General features: G+C 43.0%; 1 protein-coding gene across 1 annotated transcript in view; it reads left to right on the forward strand.

Moving 5' to 3' along the window:
- The window catches only part of CELSR3 (cadherin EGF LAG seven-pass G-type receptor 3), a 288,288-nt gene extending 272,802 nt beyond the window's left edge, over window positions 1-15,486 (forward strand). Inside the window, exon 36 of the mRNA XM_089684072.1 lies at window positions 1,243-15,486. Within this exon, the coding sequence (XP_089540198.1) occupies window positions 1,243-1,270 (28 nt within the window). The 3' untranslated portion in view covers window positions 1,271-15,486. The remainder of the gene's footprint in view (window positions 1-1,242) is intronic.
- The last annotated feature ends 505 nt before the right edge of the window (window positions 15,487-15,991 follow it).

Below are 15,991 nucleotides of genomic sequence, written 5' to 3' on the forward strand. Positions count from 1 at the left end.
CGAGTGTGGGGGCCATTCAATGGTATCAATTCCTTCATCCTCCAGGAGCTGCCTGCATACTCTCCCCACATGAGGCTGGGCATTGTCGTGCACCAGGAGGAACTCAGGACCCACTGTACTAGCGTAGGGTCTGACAATGGGTGCAAGGATTTCACCCCGAAACCTAATGGCAGTCAGGGTGCCATTGTCTAGCCTGTAGAGGTCTGTGCGTCCCTCCATGGATATGCCTCCCCAGACCATCACTGACCCACCACCAAAACAGTCATGCTGAACGATGTTACAGGCAGCAGAATGCTCTCCACGGCTTCTCCAGACCCTTTCACGTCTGTCACATGTGCTCAGGGTGAACCTGCTCTCATCTGAAAAGCAAAGGGTGCCAGTGGTGGACCTGCCATTTCTGGTGTTCAATGGCAAATGCCAATCGCGCTCTATGGTGCCGGGCAGTGACCACAGGGCCCACTAGAGGACGTCGGGCCTTCAGGCCACCTTCATGAGGTCTGTTTCTGATTGTTTGGTCAGAGACATTCACACCAGTGGCCTGCTGGAGGTCATTTTGTAGGGCTCTGGCAGTGCTCATCCTGTTCCTCCTTGCACAAAGGAGCAGACACTGGTCCTGCTGATGGGTTAAGAACTTTCTACGACCCTATTCAGCTCTCCTAGAGTAACTGCCTGTCTCCTGGAATCTCCTCCATGCTGTTGAGACTGTGCTGGGAGGCACAGCAAACCTTCAGGAAATAGCAGGTATTGATGTGCAATCCTGGAGAAGTTGGACTGCCTGTGCAACCTCTGTAGGGTCCAGGTATGGCCTCATGCTACCAGTAGTGACACTGACCCTAGCTAAATGCAAAACTAGTGAAAAACAGTCAGAAAAGATGGGTAAGGAAAAAAATGTCACCTGTAAAACCATTCCTGTTTTGGGGGTCAACTCATTGTTACCCATCTAGAGCACCTGTTGTTAATTTCATTAACACCAAAGCAGCTGAAACTCATGAACAACCCCCTCTGCTACTTACCTGACCAGATCAATATCCCCGGAGTTTCATTGACTTGATGCTATACTTGGATTAAAAAGTGTCCCTTTAGTTATAGTGAGCAGTGTATGTTGTGTATATTTGCAGTTTTTGTGATTTACATCATTATTATGAAGAAACAAGAGACACGTCTATCCAGTTGTAAATTTGTGCTTTCGTAGCAATTTTTTTTTTCTTATTCTTTTTTTTTTTGTAACTTTTTTCCTTCCAGATTAGTGAGAAATGACGGTCATTCCTGAAAGCCCAACCCGGGAGAGCAACGGAAAGGAAGATACGGCGGACGGCTGCGTTTGCAAGCACACGGTTACACATTTGCTAGCAAAGGTTTGTAGTCCACTGGCCGGGCCTGAGACGTGACCGAGCAGACGTAGGTCAGTAATCTCAGGTAACCAATTAGCAACAGCACGGAGACTGTGACATCGATGGTGGAATAAAAACAACAGAGCCGAGAAAGTGGGTCAGTCAGATAGGAAGCTACCGCAGTATCTACGATTCAGCCGTAAACCCTCGCTACGGAACTTTCCTTTCACGCGATTGTCATCAGGGGAAGAGGAGACATAAAATAAACTGAACAGACTTTTTTTTATACGTTTTGTACGTTTGTAACCAGAGCTTAGGAAAAAAAAAATATCTATCCTTATTTTTAGGAGTTATAATGTCGATGTCATTCCAATGCAGACACTGCTAGTACTGGGGCTACGCAAAAATGGAGGAGATCACAGCAGAGAGAGGGTGCTTGGATGTGAAGACCACAACATAAGAGCTAAACATTATATTTTGGGTTCGCTGGAGCATAGACAGGGTAAAAACAACAATTTAACAAGCCTGTAGAAAAAGACGATTGAAAATTTCTTCTAATGGTTGACATTTTCCTTGAAAGTGGATTCTTAAAGGATAAGTACACCCAAAAACCAAAAATGCAATTTAATGCAGATTACTGGTCCATGAATGTGGTGGCTGCACTCGTTTTTCTTTTTCAGGTTAAGAACATTTTTCGTACAGAAAATACCATGTCCTTGAATGCTTTCCGTTCCCCTCACAGGAAGTGACAACAATGTTATCTTTTTTTTTTTTAAATGACTAATTCCATCAGTCTCTATGCAAGGGTCACCATGCACATTACAAACCCTACAATCAACGTTAGATTGATCAAAACTATGTAAATGAGGACCCACCTAATCCATCCAATCAGACTGGCCCTTACACTACGTAGATGTTGGTAGAATATCTATGGCGTGGTGGTGGGCTAAGTACATAGGGTACCACATCCTAAATATATGGAGACTACAGACAAAATCAATTTAGAGTGGACTTTTGAGGTCCCCAAAAAAAATTATAGTTGTTGGTAAATCTTTAAAGGAAATCGTACAATCCGATTGTAACTTGTGTGGTGAGTCTAATGAAGTAGAAGTTTGGGCTCCGTCAACGGCTAACACAGTACAGCATTCTGCTGTTGCTATAACAGAGATGAGCAAAGGCTGACATGTTTAAAATCCAGGCATGGCTCCCTCCATAGATACAGTGAAGAAATGAGTGTAGCTACCCAGGGACAGGAAGTGTGATGTTGGAAGGATAATCAGGTGAAAATTATAAGAAAAAAAACTGAAAAATTGGAAGGATTATCGGATAAAAATGAAAAAAAAAAAAACAGAAAAATTGGAAGGATTATCGGATAAAAATGAAAAACAAAAAAGAGAAAAATTGAAAGGATTATCGGATAAAAAATGAAAAACAAAAAACAGAAAAATTGGAAGGATTATCGGATAAAAAATGAAAAACAAAAACCAGAAAAATTGGAAGGATTATCGGGTAAAAATTAAAAGAAAAATTGGAAGGATTATTGGGTAAAAATTTAAAAGAAAAAAAACTGAAAAATTGGAAATTGGAAGGATTATTGGGTAAAAATTTAAAAGAAGAAAAATTGGAAGGATTATCGGGTAAAATTTAAAAGAAAAAAAAATAGAAAAATTGGAAAGATGATCAAGTAAAAATTAAACGGAAAAAAACCCCCAGAAAAATTGGAAACTGGAAGGATTATCAGGTAAAAATTAAAAGAAAAAGACCTGAAAAAAAGAAAACGAATGCAGTCACTTCTTATAGGGACCAATAAGCTGCAATATGTCACATTTTAGATTTAAAAGCCAACTTTAAAGCCTTACTCCAGCCAAATTTTTTTTTCTTGTTTTAAAATTTTTGCTCTTGACCTCATTGAGGAGATTTCCCCACATTCTGGCAAATGTGACATCAGATCAAGAAATGGGGGTAGCAGTTGTCAAGGAGACAAGTAAGTAGGAACAGCAATAAAAACGGGTGGGATTTACTAAAACTGGAGCACTCAGAATCTGGTGCAGCTGTGCATGGCAGCCAATCAGCTTCTAACGTCATTGTCCAGATAGGCTTTGGCAATAAAACCTGGAAGATGATTGGATTCTATGCAGAGCTGCATCATATCTCCACGCTCCAGGTTTTAGTACTTCAACCCCCATTGCCAGAACATCTAACCTTTCCTCGTGCTGCGAAAATGGGTTTTTGTCTGTGTTCCCGTTGGAGAGATCTGACAGGAAATGAGGTGAAATCTCCTCAAAGGGGCACAATAATCAATTATAACATTAAAAAAAAAACTGAAACAACAATTTGGCTGAAGTAAAGCTTTAGGGCCCATTCACACTTTACACACAATTTTTGCATTAATGGGGGAGATTTCGTAAAACTGGTGCAGCTCTGCATAGTAACCAATCAGCTTTTAGGTTTTAGGCTCCATGCACACGGGACGTTTTGATAACGCTGGTAACGTTAGCTGTGTAAAGTCACGTTAAAACGCAAGTTTTTCAGCATTTTTGCATTAGTGTTTAGCAGCGTTTTCCCGCGTTTGTTTTCTTAAGACTTTTTTTTAACAAAAAAAAAAATTTTTTGTTTCAGGGGGTCAAAAAAGTCCAAAAACATGGCGTTTTATTGCGTTTTTCAGCATCAGAGCGTTTTTACAGCTAAAAAACTCCTCTAGAAACTCACTAGTCCTGGGTTTTCTTTGCAGTGAAAAAAAAACTTCCTAGCCAAAAAACGCTGATTACAGTCTATGTGTGTATAGACACATAGGATAACATGCTGGGGGGGTTTACTGGCTGTAGAAAAAAACATCAAAAGCCAAAAACAGCCGCTGTAAAAAGTCCCGCGTGCATGAGGACTAAGGCTAGGTTCACGTATGTGCGGGTGGTGCCGCTGCAGATCCACACAAAAATCCGTGCAGCCGCACCACCCGCACAGAGGAATGGGGACCATTAATTTTAATGGCACGCCACCCGCACTGGAAATCGCAACTGTACTGGAAACCCAGGTTCCCGTGCGGGCTGCGGTTTCAGAAGATGTTCAGGGACTTCATCCCTGCGTGTCCTGGGGCACTTGGAGTCCATTCACATGAATGGGCTCTCATGCCCGTGCAAAACGCAGACCGCAGGAACTCGGATATGTGAACCAGGGGTTGTTGTCAAAGCTCAATTGAACACGTTAGATGCTGATTGGTTATTATGCACAGCTGCACCTGATTCTGTGTGCACCAGTTTTAGTAAATCCTCCTCCTCATGTCTTGCATTACTGTGCACTGCGGTAATGCAGCCCTTTCACTTTGAATGTGCTGCTAGCACACAGGAGTATACCAAAAAAACGACAAGCAGCATTTTTTCCAGCGCAGTGAATCACAATGTAGTGCATTACTGTGCATTGTGGTGCATCACAGCTGTGTCACCTTAGTGGGCCCTAAAAAACGGAAATTCATCTAAAACTGAAAAATCTGGGCAACCTTGATTAGAACCCAGATCTTAAAAATGATTCATCTAGGAACATTCCTGGCCTTTCCTATGCATGTGCTCACATATCAGCCTCAGTAAGAGGAAAATTCAAAATAGCTGGACCCTCCTACCTCATGTTCTTTGCCAAGAAAACACTAACACCACAAGTGTGCAAGGGAGGCCAAAAGTGTGCAAGGGGGGCCAAAAGTGTGCAAGGGGGGCCAAAGCTGTATCCACTAATCTTGGAAATGTAAGATCCAATGTAAGTCACATTTTGGGATCCAAGTTCTGTTGGGGTTGCCCCATGTAAGGGTGCAATACTTTTGGGGAGGTTCCTTTAACTTGATAAGCAGACACCTGGCCACAGTAATGGCAGTTATTTGTCAGCTGAGCCAATGGTAATGAAAGTGCAGCCTATCACTGTGATTTGGCTAACAAAGTGGTTGTTTTGACTGTGTTTACATGACAAGTCCGTACACTTTAAAGTAGATCTTAACCCAATCACTACCATCACATGTAAGCTTTAACATTCTAATATAATTTCAAAAGTTTTTTTCAACTTGCAGCTGTCATTAAAGAATACCTGGTGATCCTGTCATTGGGTCTTTGTACAGGTACGTCCTGTTACGGGGTGACAGCCGTCTCCCAGTTGTGCTCCTTCAGCCTTGGCTCACACTGCTGCGACCCCCGTTGTCATGAGATTTCCAGTACGACTATGCAGTGCGACTTGCTTGTGACTTTCATGCAACGTTAGGGTCTAGGTCAGGGGTAGGCAACCTGCGGCTCTCTAGCTGTTGTGGAACTACATTTCCCATGAGGCATTGCAAAGATTACAAAACTGACAGTTACAGAGGCATGATGGAACTTGTAGTCCTGCGGCTCTCAGGTTGCCTACCCCTGGTCTAGGGGACTCAAGTAACATTGAAATCGCAGCAAGCTTCTTAACCCCTTTGCGCTGGCACCTCCTGGCCTTTTAAGGGTTTCAGAAGCCGGGAGGCAGGGGTTTAGGGTCATGTGACCGCTGTGATTCGCTGTCATGGCAGTCACATGATCGGGAAAGGTCCCAATCAAAAGAGGAGATCGAGACCTTTCTGTGAGTACCGGACATGTGTGTTGGGAGCGTGCAGGGCGTGCTGTCAGCACATATGTTTTTCTTAATTGCACGCAAATGTGCGGCCGCTTGGCGTCAAGGCCCAGATGCTGGGAGGCCGCACATTTGTGTGCGGCTGACGTCAAGAGCTTTCCGTGAGTACCGGACATGTGTGCTGGGAGTGTGCAGGGCGTGCACTCTCAGCACATATGTTTTTCTTAATTGCACGCAATGTGGCATCAAGGCCCAGACGCCAGGAGCCCTCACATTTGCTTGCGGCTGGCGTCAAGAGGTTAAAAGTTACTGCGACTTGAGTTGCATCGATCGGAACAGCCGCCATTGAAATGAATGTGTTTCACTTGTCATGCAACTCTTGTGTGGCAAGTTGCACCAGTGTGAACCGAGGGCTTACTGTCACATGCACTGGCAGACACTGTATGCACACTCGTTATGCAGGCCACGGTCTGCTAGGATTCCAGTCCACAGCGATGATGTGCAGCCAGTGCATGTAGACAGGAAGTGGCTAAAAGGGCTTGGAGGAGGTCAGCAGCTCTGAGATGGAAAAAAAAAGTGTAGAAACAGAATTTTTGTCAAAAAACACACAGCAGTGGCCTATGCTGCACAGGGCTAGCTAAATGTCATCCAGTTAGGGTTGAGACCTACATGAAGTCCTCATTTGTCAGATGCGGGGTTCCCTGGAAGACGTTCATGGAGCTTTAAGACGTTTTATGTTTTAACGACCTGAGTGGAACATGTGCAAGTTACTGTCCAATGACATTTTGTAATCTGGCGGTCACCCCCCCCCCCCCTGTTCAGTGCTTCTCTGTTTGTTCCATGTGTACTCCATCACCTCCACGAACATCTACAGCCCAATTTGGTAATATGGAAGCTTGGAGGCACACATCATAGGGAACCTTAAGCTCCGCCCCATCCTATGGGTCACACCTTTCCTATACACAACATTTCAGAGCTCTGCTGGTCCTATAAAAGAAAAGAAAATTGGGAGATTGTGTAGGTTTAGAGCCTGTTCCTTGTGCTCTAGCCTTCCCCTGTGCAAAAGGAGGCAGCCTGAAAGGTAACCCCCTGGTTCACATCTATGCGGCCTTGCGGGCTGCGTTTTGCACGGGCACGAGAGCCCATTCATTTGAATGGACTCCCGTGCCCGTGACGCGTAGGGAATTAGTCCCTGCACTTCTTTGGAAAACACAGCCCACAGGAGAACCTCGGTTCCCAGTACGGTTGCGTTTTCCAGTGCGGACGGCGTGCCATTAGAAGTAATGGCACCCACCCGCGGGTCCGCAATTCTTTGCACGGCTTTTCGTGCTGATCCGCAGTGGCACAGATGTGATCCTTGGGTAAAGCAGAATTCCTGCTAAAGCCCAACTAGTCTTTAAAAATGGTTCCATCTCCCCCCTACTAACACCTATGCTGATGAACCTGTGTAAGAAGGATGTTTTGTAGTTACCTGTTTTCAGCCCGCTCTGGTCCGGCTGCTTGATCTCCCCTTCGTCAGCCAGAGGAGAGTGCACTCGACAATAGCTGGGATCAGTGGGCTCCATGGCCCATCCATTATCGGCGCTCCCTCTTCTCCCCTGCAGACGCCGCTGACTGACACAGTTGAGCCAGATCACGTGAGCAGAGCGGGCTGAAAATATAGAAGTACATGATTATTTCTTACGTGGGTTAGTAAGCATAGGTGTCAGGAGGGGGGGAGGGGACTTTTTTAAGGCTAGTTAGGTTTACTTTAAATTCCGCCTCCAGGTCCAACTTTTGGTTGTAGACAATGGGTTTGATTTACTAAAACTGGAGAGTTCAAAATCTGGTGCAGCTCTGCGTAGATACCAATCAGCTTCCAGGTTTTATTGTCAAAGCTCAATTCATGAAGCTGAAGTCAGAAGCTGATTGGCTACCATGCACAGCTGCAATCTCCAGCTTTAGTAAATCAATCCCAGTAGATCAGGTTTTAAATCCTAAATATACAACTATGAGTGGTAAACCAAATTGGGTCTGTAGTGGTGCTGGATCTCAATGCCAATTAGATTCTCAAAGACCATGAGCAGAGGATGGGTCTTTAACAGTCAGTGTAGCCAGTAGGCTGTTCCTAAAACTCAGGTCATCCTCTACCTCCTTGGGAACCTTGGGGTGGAGTTTGAACTTAAAGCGGAGCTCCACTGAAAAGGGGAAGTTCCGCTGCAAGCCTTTGTCCCCCGCTCCCCATTAAGGATTGGCACCTTTGGGGAGCGGGGGGGGGGAGGAGGTACCCGAATTTGACAGGTACCCGCTCCCACTTCCGCTGGGATAGTCTAAGCGATTGAAAGTGAAAAGTTGTGTCCCCCCCTCCCCATAGTCTTCTGGGACATGTGACAGGTCCCAGAAGACTACAAGGCCATTCACAAAGTGCAGCGCTACTCGCGCATGTGCAGTGGGCACCCGGCTGTGAAGCCGCAAGCTGTCCCAGCCGGGTGCCCACACTGAAGATGCCGGCACCAGGGAGAGAAGACGGCCGGTGAAACCAGCCGTGGTGAGGACACCGCGGGACCGAGGGACAGGTAAGTGGCTGTATTTTAAAAGTTAGCAGCTACAGTTTTGTAGCTGCTGACTTTTATTTTCTTTTTTCAGGTGGAACTCCGCTTTACTAAACATTGTTATTCGGCCTGTTTGGTGTTTAATACTGGGCCTCTTGATAATAATGAGTTAAGCTCTTGCAGCTTCTATTCTTTCTCATATTTCAGGACCATCACTAAATCTGTTGTACATATTCTCCAAAATTCCGTGATGAAAGGAGATTTCTACTACCCCTTTCTTCCAGCTGTTTAAAGGGGTTCTAAAGGCAGAAACTTCTGCATCTAGCGATTTCTCCCCCCCCCGTCTAGCCTAGCACCCCCTTATAATTACCTAGGCCCAATCCTTATGCAACGATGTGCAAAAGAGTTGCAGCTCTCTTGGCTCTCTTCATTCTCACTGGTTCAGTGACAGCAGTGGTGACCATAGGCTTGTAAATCACAGCCAGGGAATGGGGCGCATGGCCAGGCCCCGCTCTGTGTGTCAATGAACACACAGATTGGGGCTCAGAAGCAAGCCTGAACGTGTGCCCCCGTTGCATGCAGCTTGCAATGGGGGCACCTTGGGGGTGGGGGGAGCCAGGAGCTCCGGTGGGGGATCCAAAAAGCGAAGACTCGGGGCTGCTCTGTGCAAAACCATTGCAGAGAGCAGATAAGTAAACCGTGTTTGTTATTTTAATTTAAAAAATTAAAGCATTTACAATCACTTTAAGCTGTGAAAATGATCACGTTGGTTTCCAATGGTGAGGCTCTTTTATTAAAATGCACTTATGATTAAAAGAACATGCGGGGAATCCATTGCGGACCTCTGCCTGCCACACTTGTCTTGTTGCTTTACTACTTAGTGACCAGATGGGCCATAACAAGCTCACAGATTTAAAGCCTAACTCCAAAAAAACCTATTTCCTTTACTAACAGTTGCAGCGGCTATGTGCACTGTATAAACTGCAGGTAGCATCTTCTACATAGAGCACACAGTGCTGTGTTCCAGCAGCAGTATGGGGACTGCTCGTCCTGTCCCCAGGACAAAAACGAGTGGGACTGAATCCTGCTCAGCCATTCACAGGAAGCTTTGTATTTTATGAATACAAAACATCCTCTGATTGGCTAAGGTGGAGATCGTGATGTCATCCGCCACTTCTGCCATTCAGAGGAAGCCTTGTGTTCAAAAAAATACAAGGCCTCCTATGAATGGCTGAGCACCGACTTGACTGTTGACCGTGAACAGGGCACTGCTGAAACCGACGGAGTAGGTGTTAGTAAAAAAAATAATTTGCTTGGACCAGCATGGTCCAAGCAAGATATTTAAAGCCCTAGTAAACCTGGAGTTCCGTTTTAGGGCTCCACCATAACTGGTTGCATGCGTGGTCCAGACCAGTGGGTAACTAAAGTAGTGAAGCCACAGGATGACAATGATAGGTAACCATCTGCATTTTATTAAGAAAGAAAAAATAATTTAAAGGATAAGTTCACCTTTTGAACAAAAATAATAAATGCACATTTTTTTGCAGGAAAAACAATGTGCATTTATTATTGTTGGTTGCAGGAACCTCTAAAGCAGCGGTCTCCAACCTTGTTAAACAAAGAGCCAGTTTAATGTTTAATGTCTTTCAGGATTTAGGGGGGCCGGACTGTGGCCAGTGTAAGTAGAAAATGTCTCGTATCAGTGGGAGGAGTAGTGCCCCATTGTTGGTTTTAGCAGAAGGAATAGTATCCCATTGTTGGTATCAATGGGAGGCATAGTGCCCCATCTATGGAGTCAGTGGGAGGAATAGTGCCCCATCATTGGTCTTAGCAGGAGGAATAGTGCCCCATCATTGGTCTTAGCAGGAGGAATAGTGTCCCATTGTTTGTATCAATGGAAGGCATAGTGCCCCATCTACGGTGTCAGTGGGAGGAATAGTGCCCCATCATTGGTCTTAGCAGGAGGAATAGTGCCCCATCATTGGTCTTAGCAGGAGGAATAGTGTCCCATTGTTTGTATCAATGGAAGGCATAGTGCCCCATCTACGGTGTCAGTGGAAGGAGTAGTGCTCCATCATTGGTCTTAGCAGGAGGAATAGTGACCCATTGTTGATATCAATGGGAGGAATAGTGCCCCATCTACGGTGTCAGTGGAAGGAGTAGTGCTCCATCATTGGTCAATAGTGCCCCATTGATGGAGTCCATGGGAGGAATGGTACCACATTAATGGCGTCAGTGAGAGGAATGGTGTCCCATTAATGGAGTCAGTGGGAGGAATGGTGCCTCATCACTGGTGTCAATTCAAGAAATATTGTCACCAGAGCCAGAGTGAGTCAAGCAAAGGGCCACATCTGGCCTCCGGGCCGCAGTTTGGAGACCACTGCTCTAAAGCATTGCACCAGCAATCAGGAGATCACTGATGCCATGCAGTTTTCCTGCAGACCTGTCAGTATATCTGCTTGCCCGTACGGAATGTATGGACAAGCAGATATACTGACCGGAAGATTCAATTAACTACCACAGCACCATGATAGTTCATTGGGAACTACAAGCTGACAGCCGCTGAGGCTATTGGGACTTGTAGTTCATTCATTCACAGAACACTGTGAATGAATGAGGTGGCCATGTGGGCGGAGCCCCATACAGCCGTGCTGTTTATAAAAAGTGACAGCTTGTACGGGGAACTTCCCTCTGTACTTCTGTCACAGGGAGGTGGGGGGGGATCGGGCAGCGGCTGCAGGATTGGGAACATTACACAGGTGGAACATGTTCCCAAAGCTGAACTTATCCTTTAAGTTGCAATCAGTATTAATACATCAGTCTACCTGAAACCTTTTAGTTTTCAGAGCTGTTAGTAGACATAAGTTCCCAGCTCCACCCTCTTCCGATGGCTACGGGGTCTCACTCTTTTTATTTTCATTGTATTTTTTGTTCATGGAAAATACCATGAGAAAAGTGTGAGACTCCTTAGAATTGGGTAGCTGGGAAGTTCTCCCCCAGAGATTGAAGAGGTCAGTGAGAAATTTAAACCAACAGGACCATCCTTTAATAAAAAACAAATTGGCTCATAGTAAGACGGACCCTTTTCAAGCTTTTAACATACAATGGATGAATAAGTCATAAAAAGGTATTTTCTGTAGAACAAACCATAGTGGACCAGCAGAGTTTAAGTACATATCCCCTTAACAAGACCAACTGTGAAGAGTGAAGGGTGAAGACTTTTCCCACTGGACACAGTAGATACTACACACACACACACACACACACACAAACACACACACACACGTAAAATACATACTGAATAATATTTACTAACTTCATTATATTGCCTCCCTTACTCAGAAAATCAGTATTCTCTGAAATTACATTTCCACGTTTTTTGTTTTTTTTTTTTTCAAAAGGGAACTTGCAGGGGTTTTATTAAGAAAGCCTACTCTGCCATTGTATATTTTTGAAGCCTGCAGATTCACAGGTTATGTAAAGAAAAGAAAAAATAAAAAAAGTTACAACCCAACTTATAAATAAAACTGCAAATGCAATTCGAAAAAAAAAAATGGTGCCGTATGCCGATATAATTATATATATATGCTTATGTACATTATATATATGTATATCTGCATACATCTATGTGTGTGCGCGTGTGGTTTTGGTGTGTTTTGTTGTTACCTCTGTTATCTGTTGTTTAAGCAGAAAAAATAAGAAAAAACTTGTTTACTTTATTTTTACAGGATGTATATAAAAATTGAATTTCAGAATTCTATTTGTTATGCATATTTATACGTCTGCCTATTTATTTAATTTATGTGATTCATTTGTAAGCCGGTTTTGATTTTTGATAAATATTTACACTGTTTACCACCAAAAATAGAACAAAATCTTTCTTTTATTATTTTTTTAAACAAAAGGAAATGTAACAATTTTTATTTTGTGTTTTTTTTACTTTCTTTACAGCAAACGTTTTATATTTTTTAATCTGTACTTTTGATGAACATGGAATCATCGATTTGTGAAAAAAAAAAAGCTGCAGTGTGCGTATTTAATGCTTTAAAAAAAATCATAAAAAAGAAACAAAAAATTTGGATAAAAATAAGAATCCAATAGATAAAAAGACAATTGCAATGTACACTTGAATGTATGCTAGAAAAAAATCCAGAAACGTAAAACTGACCCTTAATTAATAATATTTATTTTTTACAGCTATGTGGTTATTCAATTTGTCTTTTGATTATTATTTTTTTTTCCTTCGTAACTACATCACCGTGTATTTTCCCAACAAAGCAAAGTTCAAATATATTTGAATGAGCGCTTTTATAAATAAGCAGGGTAGCTGCGTACTATATTGAGTAGGTAAATTTCTTTAAAATTCAGGGAAAAATGATTTTTAAAAAAAACTTATTTTGTAATATAGTATGATGGCATTATTGAGGGCAGATTTAAGATTTTTTTGTTTTTAATTTCTTTTGAAATGTTTAATAAAGGGCTCCTGTTTTGGACCAAATCATTTTTTTTTAAAAAAAAGAAAAAAAAATCAAGGTGACCTTTCTGAGCATAGTTTAATGAGCTAGACTAAAACAGGTGCCTTTTAATAAATCACCACAATCTTTTTAAAGTGTAACTACAGCTAAAACATGTTAGTTTTAGATTGAGTGAGAAAAATGTTGAACCTTAGTCAAGGTTTGCTGTCTCGGTTGCCATTGGGGAAATTTTCTTTCAGTTCCTGTCCTAGTTCCCCCAGTCACTGGGGGCAGGAAATGAGAAATCTCCAAAACAGGGACAAGACAGCAATACAAACCCCTTTCCCACTCTGTTCCTTGATGTCTGTGTTGGGGAGATTTCCTGTTATTTTCTGACCACCCTCATTTGGGCAGGAGTTGTAGGAAGTTCTCTCCAGGTGTGACAACCTGACAGGAACCTTCTCCATTGTATCCAAAGTGAAACAAAAAAACTGGTTGGAGTTTCAGTATTAATGCATTTCCAGTGGTGTTTTGATTTTCAAAAAATAGTTTTGTACATTTTTTAAAATCCATGCACAAGAATGAACTATTATCAGTTATTTTACCAGTTTCCAAGCATTAAAACTCAAAGCTGAACTCAAGGCAAACAGCTAAATACACAGCCGAAATATATATATGGCTGGGATGTAACCTGCCAATAGAAATTTGTTTTGTCTGACTAGTCCAGTTTACATAGCCTTACAAAGCAGCAGAGTCAGGCTGGTAACCTGACTTTTCTCTATGGCATTTATGCAATGCAGCCTGGTCACCTCCCTGCCTCCTACCTGTAATTGGACAGTGCATGAGCAGCAGAAGACTAATGAGGTCATCTCTTGCCTCTTTCATTCTGGTCACCTCCCTGACCCCTACTTGTAATTGGACAGTGCATGAGCAACAGAAGACCAATGAGGTCATCTCTTTCCCCTTTCTTTCTGGTCACTTCCCTGTACTCTACCTGTAATTGGACAGTGCATGAGCAGCAGAAGATGAATGTGGCCATGTCTTGCCCCTTTCTTTCTGGTCACATCCCTGCTCTTTACCTGTAGCTGGACAGTGTAAGAGCAGCAGAAGACCAATGAGATAATCTCTTGCCCCTTTCTTTCTGGTCACCTCCCTGACCCCTACTTGTAATTGGACAGTGCATGAGCAACAGAAGACCAATGAGGTCATCTTTTCCCTCTTTCTTTCTGATCACCTACCTGTAACTGGATAGTGCATGAGCAGCAGAAGACCAATGAAATCATCTCTTGCCCCTGTCTTACAGGTCACCTCCCAGCCCCCTATCTATAACTGGACAGTGCATGAGCAGCAGAAGACCAATGAGGTCATCTCTTGCCCCTTTCTGGTCACTTCCCTGTGCCCTACCTGTAACTGGATGGTGCATGAGCAGCAGAAGACTAATGAGGTCATCTCTTGCCCTTTTCTTTCTGGTCAACTCCCTGCTCCTTACCTGTAGCTGGACAGTGCAAGAGCAGCAGAAGACCAATGAGGTCATCTGTTGCCCCTTTCTTTCTGATCACTTACCTGTAACTGGATAGTGCATGAGCAGCAGAAGACCAATGAGATCATCTCTTGCCCCTTTCTTACAGGTCACCTCCCAGCCCCCTATCTATAATTGGACAGTGCATGAGCAGCAGAAGATGAATGTGGCCATCTCTTGCCCCTTTCTTTCTGGTCACCGCCCTGCTCCTTACCTGTAGCTGGACAGTGCAAGAGCAGCAGAAGACCAATGAGATCATCTCTTGCCCCTTTCTTACAAGCCACCTCCCTGTCCCCTACTGTAATTGGACAGTAAATGAGCAGCAGAAGACCAACAAGGCCATCTCTTGCCGCTTTTCTTCTGGCAGCAGATGCGCACTACAGCACGTTTGATTGTCTCCTTGTACTGCTCCTACCTACCCCACCCGGGTGCCACTGCTCAAGGAATTACAGGATACCGATACCAAGTAGAATTCAAGTGATTATGTTAGTTACAGTTTAAAAATAGATCAATTATTTGTTTTTAGAAATATATAATTGCCTTAAAATATTGCTGTCTTATATTTGCCTGGAGTTCAGCTTTAAACTCAAATAGGTGACTTGACCTGTAACTTTTCCCTTTGTAAAAGAAAAACAGACCGCAGTGGTGAAAACGGACCAAAATCTTAGTAACAAAAATGTGCCAAAACAGGATCCGAGCAGTTTATGGTAAGATTTGGCTATAGAAAGGACTAAGTCATGGCTGGTCGGCTCCTGTTATTTTTTCATAGATTTAGAGTGTATAAAAAAACAAGGAATAGGAATAAACCCAAATCACTAATTGCTTGCACAGTCTTGGCAGGTGAACCATCACACCAGTGCAATTGTCCATGTGCCATTGTGCTAGGAACGTTGAAGAATCCCAAGCCAAAAGGCCTGTTTAGGGTTATAACTGATATAACTAGCCGCCATTAGAGACTCCGTACTGATTCATATTTCTCTGTCATCAGACACTTGTACATTTTTAATGACCATATGAGTTTTCCAGGAAAAAAAAAAGTTTAATGTGAAACTCTACTTTTGTGAAATAAAAAAAATGATCTTCTAGTCATTTGTATACATTGCAATGATTTTAGACACATGCTTCTGTTCCTGGGAGGAGGGTTGGAGGGTCTGTCTACTATGATCACATGACCTGTCCCACTCTTATCATAAAACAAAAAAAAAAACAGCATTGATCCAATCACAAGAGCAAGAAATTATATTTCTAAGACTGTTACAAGAAAACAATATTGTAATTTATGGGTGGGTAGAAAAATAGAGCAGAATCAAATAGAATCAATTAAGAAATAAATAAATATATCTATATATACTTATATAGCGCTGTCAATTTACGCAGCACTTTACATATATATTGTACATTCACATCAGTCCCTAACCCTCAAGGGGCGTACAATCTAAGGTCCCTAACCCTCAAGGGGAGTACAATCTAAGGTCCCTAACCCTCAAGGGGCGTACAATCTAAGGTCCCTAACCCTCAAGGGGCGTACAATCTAAGGTGTGTGTATATATATATATATATATATATGTATATGTGTGTGTGTGTGTATGT

This window comes from Staurois parvus, unplaced genomic scaffold (genome assembly GCF_062004578.1).
Source record: "Staurois parvus isolate SC_StPar_1 unplaced genomic scaffold, SC_StPar_1.0 ptg000335l, whole genome shotgun sequence".
In the NCBI taxonomy this organism is placed as follows: Eukaryota; Metazoa; Chordata; class Amphibia; order Anura; family Ranidae; genus Staurois; species Staurois parvus.